The sequence below is a fragment of the Asterias amurensis genome, chromosome 9 (assembly GCF_032118995.1).
Source record: "Asterias amurensis chromosome 9, ASM3211899v1".
In the NCBI taxonomy this organism is placed as follows: Eukaryota; Metazoa; Echinodermata; class Asteroidea; order Forcipulatida; family Asteriidae; genus Asterias; species Asterias amurensis.
Genome location: NC_092656.1, coordinates 10618156 through 10631874, shown reverse-complemented (window position 1 = coordinate 10631874; position 13719 = coordinate 10618156). Strand labels below are relative to the sequence as shown.

The window sequence follows — 13719 nt, the reverse complement described above, 5'->3', positions numbered from 1 at the left end:
AGCCACGTTACAATGCTACATATACAATTTGTTACTGGTATCCTACTTTTTTCGCTTAGCCGAAAATCTTAAGCAGTAATTTCTGCCTAAGCAGCTCTGTGAAACTATAGGCCCTAACGAAGTACCGTAGTTGTTGCTACGAAAGTTTATGCAGTTTTCATGTCATTGGTTTGTCTTTAACTAAGTGCTATACCACAATCTTTCAAGAAACCATAGGCAAACTAACACACATTTATATTCAAAAGCAACGCCTAAAGTTTTATTTTCCACTCATATATTGATACATTGTTTTGTGAATTCAAATGAACCAATACATGGTAATGAAATTCAATTTTGTCTTTGTATTTCAGTGAAACCACGCATAATTTCTCTGGAGAAAAAGAAACTTTTCCACTGGTGTCTGTCCTTTGAATTGATGGCGGTTCCCAAACCAAAGCTGACCTTCCTTAAAGATGGCAAGTTCTTCCTCTCGGATGATGAGCCTCAGGGTTCTAGAGACTTCTTTCAGATAGCTGCTTACACACCGGCGGGGTCGCCCAGTCATCACTTAGAGGGTTGTTTGTACTTCACGACAGTCTCCCATCTCGACAATGCCAATTACACAATGGTGGCCACTAACTTACTAGGAACCGATGAAAAGACGGCAGAACTGGAATTTATTGTTCACCCAGGTATGTAAAACACTCAAGTAAAAAAGGATAATAAGCACTTTTGTGTGGATTAGCTGGATTTGAAATTGCAGTAAGTAGACTATTTGAAATAATCCTTTGACATTTATCATACAGCCAATTTTGGGGTAGGCCTTTGAAGGAAGGGTTATATATTGGTAAATACCAACAAAAAAAAATACAACAAAAATACAATTAATAATCCCTAAATGTATCATACTTTGTGAAAAGCACTGCAGCTGTAAACTTATTTCAGAAAGGTATCTTGTTGGGTACTTGAGGGCTATCGGCAGAGGTATCAAGATGGGTGGCAATTGGTGCTGTACTGGGGTTACAATTATGACATGTAGTTCAATGATATGTTTTAGCATGGTAACTTTTCACAACATAGGATTTGAAACTTTGCATTGTGGAAGTATACCTGAAAGAGGTTTGCGGTAACACTATGTGAATTTCTCTTTTTGAGTATAGTGTAGTTTCTGTCACAGGTTAGGGGGTATTTCATGATTGTTGTGGTTGGTTCGTGGTTTATGTGCTGGGTAGAATGGTATCAGAGGATGAAGTCAAACTGTAAATACTGGCGTGTTCAAATTGACACCATGAGACATGTCATTACGTAATACCTAAGAGACAATCAAAATTAACATTATATAAACAAATATGATGTTGAAGTAAAACCGACGTAATTTTGTTGGCGGAAATAAGGTGTTTTTCAACAATCTGTGGTGTAAATGTTGATTCTTTTTGGTATCTATTTTTTATTATGCCTAAACGTGACAATACTCGTTGGGTCAATTTCAACGCGCCAGTTGTTTAAGTAAAGGCAATGGTGTGTGGAATGTGTACATTGAGTCGTGAAGTGTTGTATGAGGGCGACATTTACCATGATTGCGACATTACCATGACTGTGTGACTCAGAGCTGTGTATCGCGAGAGTTGCGACACAGAGGGACCAATTTCCTTTGGTCACGTGGTTGCTGAACACCATGCTGTCTTCAAATGCTGCACAACCCAACAGGCAAACTAGTCTGGCACCCGTGTTCGCCCATGCTTCTAACAACAGTTTATCGCAACTCTCCCAATACACGATTCTGGATTGTGGGTGAATGTGTTTGGTAAAGGGTTCTATTCCATACGCGGTGGTTGGGAATTTAGATTTTTTTTTAGTCTCTTGATAGAACTGGTGTGCTTTGGTATGGCTGTTTAGAACTATATAATGCTATAGTGTTAACAAAACTCGTGTGAAATAACAGTTTTGACATGATCGCCAATTTGTACAATCAGTACACCTTCGTTACAAAATGGTATCACTGTCTGAAATGGTGAGTGTATATACTGCACCCTCCATTGTTAATGTAAATTGTACAGTATAGAAAGTCAACACTGGGTCAAAAGATACTATTTTACACAATTGATGTAGTATTAAACAAAGTGTAGACCACAACAGTACAGTGTGGTTCAAGTCAATCGCATAATATTGGAACATATTGTTGGAGTTCCAATATGTTGAATGTGTGGTGTGAGGGAAAGAAACTCACTGACTGGGCCCTCAACGTCTAATCTTGAACAGTCACTGATATGCAAATTGGCGATACTGGTTGTTTCTTTTCTTCTTCTTCTACTCATATAGTTTAACAGCTTTGTTCTATTGCATGCAATGAACATCAATGATTTATAGAATACTTGAAGCCATTTTAATTATTAAAATTTACATTAAAAAAAATCACTTTTCATTGTTAATATTATTTGATGTTTATTGTTTAACAAAAATACTGTTTATTTATTTATTTATTTTATTAAAAAAAGTCCTGTTTATAGATATATATATATATTTTTGGTAAAAATATTGTTGTCGCTCTCCCTATTTTCTCACCACCTTTGTTCGGGGTTTATTTAAAAACAATTCACGAAAAACTGAAGAAATGACGATGATTAAACTGGCTCCATGTATTATAATAACTAACAAAAATCGTTTAAATAGCTAACTTATATACTATTATTAACATTTTGTTTTAAAGAAACTGTTTTTGTTCTTGGACGGTTTCGCTAGCTGAACAAAGACTCTATATGAGTTGGCAAACGACGATGCATGGTATTATTATCATATTTATGTGATCTGGAAAGATATTTTCATCTTAGATCTGTCATCATTCTTGTATGAACCCTAGAAATGTGGGGCTAAAAAAAAATGTTGACTTGATGTTTTGAAAGCATTTTCTTCTTTACAGTGAGGCAAATTTTCCATGTGTTTTCGAAACCGATATAACCAGTTGTTTGAACTCTACCCTAGAATAAGGGTTTATTTTTGTGACCCCTTGCTTTCACAGAGAAAGAGGAACGGTACATTAATGGACATTGTATCATTTGCATAATACTCATCTTTCGCGTCTTTGCGTATGTGCTTCCACTAAATTTGCATGTCATAGGTCAATTTCATGCATCGTCGTCCACTAGGTTGCTTCCGAATTAGCGGCTACGGCTTGAATTGGCTCACCGTGTTTAACACGTGTTGAAGCCAAAGCTGCACTTAACAACAGCCTTAGTTACAGCCATAGCCGTTATTATTCGGACACGACCTTTACTACTCCAGGTTGATTTTTCTAAACTGCTTTAAAAGGCTAATTAACATTAATAGCTTAACTCTTTTCTTTTGATTAATGTAATACTTTTTCTCTTTGGACGGGTTATATACTCTTTATTTTCTATTCAGTTAAGTTGTGAGTTTCGTCCTCCTTTTCAGCTTGAAATGTGGAATTATTTTTAAGGCTGTATTCAAATTGACACACGGCAGCCCGCATTAGCTTGAAAGGCAGGGTATACTTTTTTAAATGTCAAAAGTCAGCACTAAGTGAATCCGACCATAATGCATACAAATACCACACCTGTGAGAATGTTGGCTAAAAAAAGTCTTCGTAGTTGCAAGAGACCAATGAAAGAACAAAAACACCCTTGCATAACATTGTGCACAATCAGGTGTATGGGAACGGCTTCACGCCTCAAAACTTTCCAATATTTAAATGGGTGAACATGGTTGGGGTGAACATCACTTCTTTCTATAAAACTATTATTACCTCATTTTTTTTTTTTTTAAACATTGTTGTGAAATATCAACAGCTCTCCATCAGTACTCTTTATGTAGTAAAACACATTCATGTTGGAGTAATTACTAAAGGTGTATACCCTGCCTGAAAATAATTTGAATTTTGTTGTGTTCAAAACGTCACTTATTGGAATATTTGCATTTGAAAAACGGGTGTGTGACATCTAAATGTTGCCCGAGCCCTAAATGTAGTCTGACCTAATTGTAGCCCCAAACCTGTACCTAAATGTCGCTTGGACCTTACTGTAGCCCCAACCGGGCGACATTGAGGTACAGGTTTGGGGATACATTTAAGTCAGGCTACATTTAGGGCCCGGGCTACATTTAGGTGTCGCACAAACGGCTATAATTTCAAAGGAGGACCGATTTCACAAATTTGTTGAATTGTTTTTTAACTTAGTTAGCGCTCTCTGTGCTGTCCTATATCCTCTTCTGTCTCTTATTCCTCATGCTGCTTACATCGGGTGTAGGGGATATTTTACCCAAGCCTCCATCCAAACCGAATACTAGCGGCGTTCCAACAGATGAGGGCGTAGATATTAAAACATTCGCACCACTCCAGATTGAGAAAAATGCCGCCATGCAAGTAAGTATGATTGGTCATGTCACGAAAGAAGCCAAAATTACCTTACGCCAATCAGAACGGCGTTCTGCTTTTGGTAATTTGCATATTCAAACGAGACTGACAGCACAGGGAGAGTGGTGTGTTTTATTTACATACTTATTCTTTCGTGACGTGTACTAACTTCAATCGGAATAACCTTTTCTTATCTTTCTGAGTTTTCTAATATTGTATGCATGTTGTCACTATGAAGAACTTGTGTGTATGCATGACTTATTGCATAACTGTGGAATGTATGTTGCATGAATGTACGAGTTAAGCCGCACTAACCATATTGAGCATGTATGTCTATAGTGTTGTAGTGAGCAATCCCATCCGCATTCCTTAGGTAGACATTGTTATGACTCTATCACATCAAATCAAACATTCAGAACACTCATTGTGGGTATGCCAGTGATTTTTGTTTTTGTTTTATCCAGTTTACGTTGCCATGGTTTTTTCCATTCTTGTTTTGTCCCTAAAGCGGAACCGTTTGAGCCCAAACCGGGAAGTCCCAATGATAACACCCCAATCAGCAACCAACCACCCCTTTCGGAAGACAACTCCATTATCACAGTAAGTATGCTGACGTCTCAACAACAAGAGAAGCACATAAGTAATACTAGTATTTCAAAATGAATAACCAAGTTTAACGAATAACAAATTCCCTTATTGGGTGCATACATATTTGAATAGCAAATACCAAATTGAGCTCATGTTCGAAAAGTGATTCCCTATTTAGGTCATTTTTGATTAGTGAATTCCCTATTGAGTCCATGTTTGAAAAAATAATTCCCTAATGAGTCCATATTTGAATAACGAGTTCCCTATTGAGTCCATGTTTGAATGAGGAATTCCGTATGGAGTCCATGTTTGAATAGCGAATATTCCCTATTGAGTTCATGTTTGAATAACGAAATCCCTATTGAGTCCATGTTTGAATGAGGAATTCCCTATGGAGTCCATGTTTGAATAGCGAATATTCCCTATTGAGTTCATGTTTGAATAACGAAATCCCTATTGAGTCCATGTTTGAAAAGCGAGTTCCCTATTGAGTTCATGTTTGAAAAGCGAGTTCCCTATTGAGTCCATGTTTGAATAGCGAGTTCCCTATTGAGTTCATGTTTGGATAACGAATTCCCTATTGAGTCCATGTTTGAATAACGAATTCCCTATTGAGTCCATGCTTGAGTAGAGAATTCCCTTTTTAGTACATTTCGTACGTGTCTGAATTGCCCAGACCCAAACACCAGTAGTAAAAAAAACAAAAAAAAAACGGATTAAATAATTAAATACATATGATGCGATGCAACGCTTGTGTTTTCGATGAATGTTTACTGGTAAGTAATACCGGGTACAGTCGCACTTTTTTTTTCAAACCTTCAGATTTGTTCATTGACCCTTCGCATGTTCGTCACACATCACCCCCCGACCACGACAACCTGACAGAATGTGCCCTCTCTCTGGAAAAATATGGATTGCACATGACGCCATCGACCGCCATCTTTGAATGTGCATGCGTGCAACGCTTGATTAGGGAGGTTTAACTGCACGTTACGCGAGCAAACACGTGAACGTGAACGTGAACATCAACAAACTGTGTTGTTTGGGCTTATTTCAGGCTGTCGACTTATGACGTCAGCCCGTAAGCACCTGACGTGAAAACACAATTTGATGACGTTCACGTTCACGTCTTTGCCCGCGTAACGTGTAGCTAAACACACTCACTTGTTCAATGTGTATCATCAAATATTGCGGTTGATGACGCTGTGTGTGAAGTCCAGCTATTTGTGACTCAACATGGCGCAGAGTTTGGTGTGACGTCACGTGCAAGGGGTCAACTTTGATGTTTGTAAAATGCATGATAATCTTACACGTTGCTCAAGATGACGTGACGTCGTCCGGGTGACTACATACTTAATTGTGTTTTATGTTTGATTTTGTGTAGTTCTGCACATCTGGACTGATCATCTTGTCTTTTGAGCATTCCACTGTGAAACGAATTCTTTTTTACAATTCAAATTACTCACGGAGCAAAGCTGTACCGCTTTTCTTTTTGAATGCGTGCTTGTGTGTTTTCCTCTCGTACATTGCGTTGCAATTCTTGTTCCATTATTGCGCTTAATATCGTTTGGGTAAAAAAAGAGATGTCCGGTAGTACAACTCCCTTTGAATTTGAAAGAAACCACGCAAATACAGTCAGTGGTCCAGTGGAAAGACTATTAAGGCCCTGTCACACAGGCCCCGACAACGAGAACGATAAAAATGCACGCCCTCGATTGGTTGAAATGCTCCACGCAGAATACGCCCACGCTCATTCATCCAATCGAGGGCATGCATTTTTATCGTTCTCGTTATCGTTCTCGTTATCGGGGCCTGTGTGACCGGGCCTTAAGGCCGCGTGACTATCAACTAGTCAATTTATTCAGCAATGTAGACCTAGAGTTGTCCCCTTTTCTTTGCGACCATAGTGCCACCAAAACGATGCACGATCCGTAAGACAGTACACACCAATTTTGAAGGGGTAGCAGGTTCACTAAGCTGTGCACTCCAAGAAGAGGGTTGGCTCAGCCTCTGTTTTTTGTTTGCCCCCCCCCCCCATTACAAGCAAGGACAGCAGAGGTTTGTGTGCCCTCCTCACACCTGCTTTTCTGGACACTGATTCCAGGTGGTACTAACTCCGAAACTGGTCTGGCTTCATTAGACCCTATCCCTTTTCTGACCTGGAATTGTTAAGTGAGTTTTGTCTTTCTTTCTTTTTTTTTTACTGGGGGGGGGGGGGGGGCGTGTGTGGATCTGTTGGTAAGTATCATCCAAATGTATCGATGTTTTACTGACCGATACTTTATACTGAATTTTGTCTTGTGTTTTGAACTATTCAGAAAGTGACCATTGTGCTTGTAGTCATAATAGTCATGATTTTACTGGCCGGTGGTGTCGGTTACAAGTTCCGGAAGAGTCGGCATTTATACCGGGGCATCAACCAGGATGGCACGGCGGCTCCGTTCAGTGTGATGAGCTTCATGGAGAACGGACGGGGAGATAAGAAGGAGATGGTTAGCATGATACAGAACCCTAACTACCTCCCAAGGAATGGTACAGGTAAGTCACTCTTAATAGGGAGGGCGGACACCCACCGTTCTCTCGGTTTCTAATCGGGGGTTGTTGGTGTGTGAGAAAACTATTAGGTCCTAAGTAAACAGCTCTGGCTGCCAGCAATACCACTGGAAATCTGCCAGTGTTTACCGAAATATAAGGCTCATTAATCGCTTCTTTCAACCTGATTTTTTACCTCTTGTGTTTTTTATCAAATGTTGGCCCATTTGTTTTTAACGCAATGGATACCCATTTTGATTTAATGCGACTCTAGCCCAATTTCGACCAAAATGTGACTTGAGAGCAAGGCTTTTGAGTTAAACACTTTTCAATTCACTTTTTCAAAAAGTATGCAAGAAGAATGCTTATCCTCTTGTGAGGTTTTGTCATTTCCGCCCATAATTATTTTACAAAATTGTCTGGATTACCCCTTCTTAAATTTTTGAATGTTAGACCTCGATCGCCCTTTATTCAAGGAATACTTTTATGAACTATTTGAACGTCAAACAAGCCTGTCTAAAATGCTCATATTTTTTTGTTCGCTTAGCGATTCATCACATAAGCCGTGACCAGATGCGATTTGTTGGAGAGCTTGGTGAAGGAGCGTTTGGTGTAGTATGCTTAGGAATATGCGAGAACCTGACTGGAGAGGGCGACACTACAATGGTGGCGGTTAAGGTAATTATTGTACTTGGCAACTTGGCTTTAATTCTCTCACTTAAAGGTAGAGTCAGGTTTGTGATACAAATATAGATTACGCGATATTACTCATAGCTATGAGTTGCGTTCCGCGTGATAATCTTGCGCGCCTGACACGCGGAAGCCAGTCGGTTATAAACACTGGTCATTATCAACCGTTTAAACACCCCACGTGACGCGATCACCACCAATAAGAGAAGAGAAACTGTCTGGGCTGTTTATGAATGTGTATTTAAAGGCAAATAAAAACGCCACTACACGATCTGATTACAGAGTCCATTTGCAATGAAAATTTCAAAATGATTGTCACAATACTCTCACAAGAACATTGAATCTTTCCATGTTCAGCGAGGTGACGGCGGGTACCCACGTGTCTGGTTGGACGCAGCCTTTGTGAACAAACAACACCAGCCCTTAAGAATCTGAAAATGGTTCACGCTTGAATCGTTCAGAGATTTTAAATTTCTTATGGGGAATATTATCAAAACCATAGGCGTGATAACTTGAAAGAGAAGCTTGGAACTTTCCACAGCTGCAACATTTTGTTTATTGAAATTAAAGAATAAATAGATTCAATATTATATTGAATTGCAAGGCTTCATGGAAGAATAATTACGAGAAAGGATCGGCACCCAAGTGCAGTATGATCCTACAATTGGTTCCAATCTATGCCATTCATATTACCTTTTCTTCCTTCGTCGGGGGGTTGGAAGTGGATTCGAATCATTATTTGTTTTGTGTAAATAAAATTGTTTCCCCCATTACAACTTCTCCTTTACAGACCCTGAAGGACGCCTCCATCGGCGACGCCCGGAAAGACTTCGAGAGAGAAGCAGAACTCCTGTCCAATTTGCAGCATTCGAACATTGTGACATTCTACGGTGTGTGTATGGAGAAGGAGCCATTCCTTATGGTGTTTGAGTACATGGAGAATGGCGACTTGAATAACTTTCTACGGTAGGTTGTTGATCACTGACGACATGAGTTATGGGATTACTTTAGCTGTCAGGCTATTCGAGCTTAAAGGCAGTGGACACTATTGGTAATTACTCAAAATAATTATTAGCATAAAACCTTTCTTTTATAGTTTAAAACATTTTGAGAAACGGCTTCCTCCGAAGTATTGTAGTTTTCGAGAAAGAAGTAATGTTCCAGGAATTTGAATTCAAGACCTCAGATTAAGAATTCGAGGTCTCGAAATCAAGCATCTGAAAGCACACAACTTCGTGCGACAAGGGTGTTTTTCTTTCATTATTATCTCGCATATTCGACGACCGATTGAGCTCAAATGTTCACAGGTTTGTTATTTTATGCACATGTTGAGATACACCAAATGTGAAGGCCAGTCTCTGACAATTACTAATAGTGTCTAGTGTCTTTAATGCCACTGGGGTCGATTTCACAAAGATATCCCTGAGACTAGTCCCAGAAGTTTTAAAACTCGTAAGGCATAGTCAATAAGTTAGGATGAGTAACTCGTCCTAACTCGAGAAAAAGACTAGTTTAAACTCTTTGTGAAACTCACCACTGGACTCATATGTCAAAGATTAGTGTTGTCACTTGATGCATCCCAACAGATGCATAGATTAACAAATCTGTTATTCATTTGGACCTCATTGGCCATCAAAGTTGCAAGAGAATAATGAAAGAAAAGACACCTGTGTTGCACAAACGTGTGTCCTTTCATATCAGATGCCTTTTAAAGGGCTTCAGGCCTGAAGTTTTTATTATTTGAGTGAAAATTACCTCTTTCTTAAAGGAACACATTGCCTTGGATCGGTCGAGTTGGTCTTTGGAAAGCGTTTGTAACCGTTTTTTATAAAATGCATATAGCTGGAAAGATGTTGTAAAAGTAGAATACAATGATGCACACAAACATGCCTCGAAATTGCGTGGTTTTCCCTTTACCTTGTCGACTAACACGTCGGCCATTTATGGGGGTCAAAATTTTGACTCCCATATAAATGGCTGACCGTGTTAGTTCGCACAGTAGAAGGAAAACCACGCAATTTCGAGGCAAACTTGTGTGGATCATTGTATTCTACTTTTAAAACATCTTTCCAACCATATGCATTATATAAAAAACGGTTACAAACGCTTTTGTTTTGACCAACTCGTCCGATCCAAGGCAACGTGTTCCTTTAAAAACTACTATACTTGAGAGGGATTCGTGTCTCACAGTGTGTATTTACATCGATAGCTCTCCATTGCTCGTAGAAGTTGTTATGCTAAAAATGATTGAGTATTACGTGTCCAGTGCAATCAAAGCACTCTTTGGTGCCATTAAAGGTTTTAGGTACATGAAAATGTGTTTCCATTTTCCACCAAATTTATCAGCACATTGCATATTATTTTTTAGGTGTTCGGCCACCAGCCGAACAACTATTGTTATTGTTCTGTTTTTTAGGTGTTCGGCCACAAGCCGAACAACTATTGTTATTGTTCTGTTTTTTTTTTTTTTTTTTCTGCGTGTTCTTCTCCTCGAACGTTCTCGCGCGATTTTCGCAAAAACTAAAGCTTGTATGAACCTGAAACTTACCATATATATTGATCTTAATGAGTAGACGAAACAGCAACATTTTTGGAATGATGACGTCATTGATGACGTCATTACGTTCAAAAAAACGCTAAAAATTGGAGAGTTCATATCTTGAGAACTACAAATGCCACACACAAGATATTTGGTGCATATAAAAGGTCTTGTAATTAGCTACAAAAGTCGTGCACAACGTGACCTCATGTGACTTTTACTTCCGGTTGAAACCGGAAGTTCAAAATTTCAAAAGTTCATATCTCAAGAACTATATATCATATTCGCAAAATTTGAATATCAGTTTGAAGATCAGTTATCCTGCTCAAACTTTTGCACAAACATAATGCCAGTTGAATTTTGCCTTCTGGTCGTAAAAGCGCGCGTTTGTGTTGACCTCCATTCATTACGCGTAGAAACCAGATAGTATCGCCATTCATGTATGTGAATGCTACTATTGTATTGTGGGTGTGTGGGTGTGTGTGCGTGTAGTTCATGTAGGCCTACTTTGTATCCATGCTCTACGACAAAACAGCACTGCGTGGCTGTGGGCATTACGGGTTGTGTATACACATGCAGACTCCGTTGAAGGCGCGCGTAATTCAAATTCCACTACGCTGGGATTCGCCTCATCTTTCTTCGTGCGATTTTGAACAAAATGTTAAACTACTATGAACTTGAAACTTATCATAAACATGAACCTTCATGAGTAGATGAACCCGCAACTTTTTTGGAATGATGACGTCATTGATGACGTCATTACGTTAAATAAACGGTAAAAAATTGAAAAATTCATATCTTGAGAACCACAAACGCTACGTACAAGATTCTTTCACTACATGAAACCTCTTGTAATGTTCTACAAATGTTGTACACAACGTGACCTCATTTGACCATTCACCCGAACACCCTGAGTTTGTACACAAACTCTCAATTTCTAGTTTTTTTTTTTTTTCTGCGTGTTCTTCTCCTCGAACGTTCTCGCGCGATTTTCGCAAAAACTAAAGCTTGTATGAACCTGAAACTTACCATATATATTGATCTTAATGAGTAGACGAAACAGCAACATTTTTGGAATGATGACGTCATTGATGACGTCATTACGTTCAAAAAAACGCTAAAAATTGGAGAGTTCATATCTTGAGAACTACAAATGCCACACACAAGATATTTGGTGCATATAAAAGGTCTTGTAATTAGCTACAAAAGTCGTGCACAACGTGACCTCATGTGACTTTTACTTCCGGTTGAAACCGGAAGTTCAAAATTTCAAAAGTTCATATCTCAAGAACTATATATCATATTCGCAAAATTTGAATATCAGTTTGAAGATCAGTTATCCTGCTCAAACTTTTGCACAAACATAATGCCAGTTGAATTTTGCCTTCTGGTCGTAAAAGCGCGCGTTTGTGTTGACCTCCATTCATTACGCGTAGAAACCAGATAGTATCACCATTCATGTATGTGAATGCTACTATTGTATTGTGGGTGTGTGGGTGTGTGTGCGTGTAGTTCATGTAGGCCTACATTGTATCCATGCTCTACGACAATACAGCACTGCGTGGCTGTGGGCATTACGGGTTGTGTATACACATGCAGACTCCGTTGAAGGCGCGCGTAATTCAAATTCCACTACGCTGGGATTCGCCTCATCTTTCTTCGTGCGATTTTGAACAAAATGTTAAACTACTATGAACTTGAAACTTATCATAAACATGAACCTTCATGAGTAGATGAACCCGCAACTTTTTTGGAATGATGACGTCATTGATGACGTCATTACGTTAAATAAACGGTAAATAATTGAAAAATTCATATCTTGAGAACCACAAACGCTACGTACAAGATTCTTTCACTACATGAAACCTCTTGTAATGTTCTACAAATGTTGTACACAACGTGACCTCATTTGACCATTCACCCGAACACCCTGAGTTTGTACACAAACTCTCAATTTCTAGTTGTATACATTACTGTGAATCACAGTCTAACATAATTTAAGAGAAGTGCGGCAAACATTATTCTGGGCCGATCGATGTCATATCAGCAAAGTATTTTGTTAAAATTTATTGCCACTCCTGGGAAAATAAACAAAGCCAACACTGTTCAAAATAGCGAATCGTGTTACAAATCTATAGCTTCGATAGTTCTAGCTTCGAATCAAACATTTTTTGATGAATGGGTAAAACAAAAGTGGCCACAGGATGCGAGGTTTCTGGTGTTCAGTTTCATATCAATTAATGAGTTGACAAGTGGTTAGCATTCGAGCAGTCAAGCACGGGATATTCAGAAAGTTTAAGCCCTGCTGGAAAGCAATTAATTCTATATTAGTTGTTTTTATTTTGAAGTTGTGCATATCGTAAGAAAAATAGCCCCGGGATGATTGTGTTAGAGAGAAAAACACAAAAACCAAAACATCAAGTGTTACTTGTACGACTACTTTTGGCCAGTGACCTTTCTCAAACTGACCAGTAGTAATAGGCTTTCCCGGCCAATCTCATCAAATATTCATTTCATTTAGCACCCGACTGATTTGCTTTCGAATGAATGCCCTGTCGCATCGCTATTCATTGTTCGAAATCAATTTCAATAGTTTTATATTCATATGGTTAAAGGCACTGGACACTATTGGTAATTAGTTAAACTACCTGTTAGCATATTAACTTACTTTGTAACGAGCAGCGGATGGCTGTTGATAGTCAAAGGTTATTTCTTGCTCAAGTATTAAAAGACTTAAAAGGCATAACGACTTCTAAAAATAGGCAGCTGAAAGCACACAAATTTGTGCAAACATGTTTTTTCTTTTCTTTTCTGATATCATTCTCTTGCAACTCTGATGACCAATTGAGTCAAAATTTTCACTAATTTGTTTTATGCATATACTAGGATACATTAAGTGAGAATACTGGTCAAATACCAAAGGCGTCCAGTAAAAATTTGTGCCCCGTCGCATCGGTAATCTTCAGTCAAAGGAGGACATTAACTTCAATGGTTAAGCATTCACTGGTCAAATAAGATCAATCAA

The 13719-nt window shown here is 38.7% G+C and overlaps 1 protein-coding gene across 2 annotated transcripts in view; it reads left to right on the top strand.

Moving 5' to 3' along the window:
• The window catches only part of LOC139942018 (BDNF/NT-3 growth factors receptor-like), a 92981-nt gene that overhangs the window by 70001 nt on the left and 9261 nt on the right, over positions 1–13719 (top strand). Inside the window, exons 7-11 of one of the 2 annotated variants that reach the window (XM_071938685.1) lie at positions 351–671; positions 4854–4945; positions 7252–7471; positions 8013–8143; positions 8946–9121. In XM_071938685.1, coding sequence (XP_071794786.1) covers positions 351–671; positions 4854–4945; positions 7252–7471; positions 8013–8143; positions 8946–9121 — 940 coding nt within the window. Of the gene's footprint in view, positions 1–350; positions 672–4238; positions 4355–4853; positions 4946–7251; positions 7472–8012; positions 8144–8945; positions 9122–13719 lie in introns of both variants that reach the window. The other variant, XM_071938684.1, reaches the window with a different exon arrangement.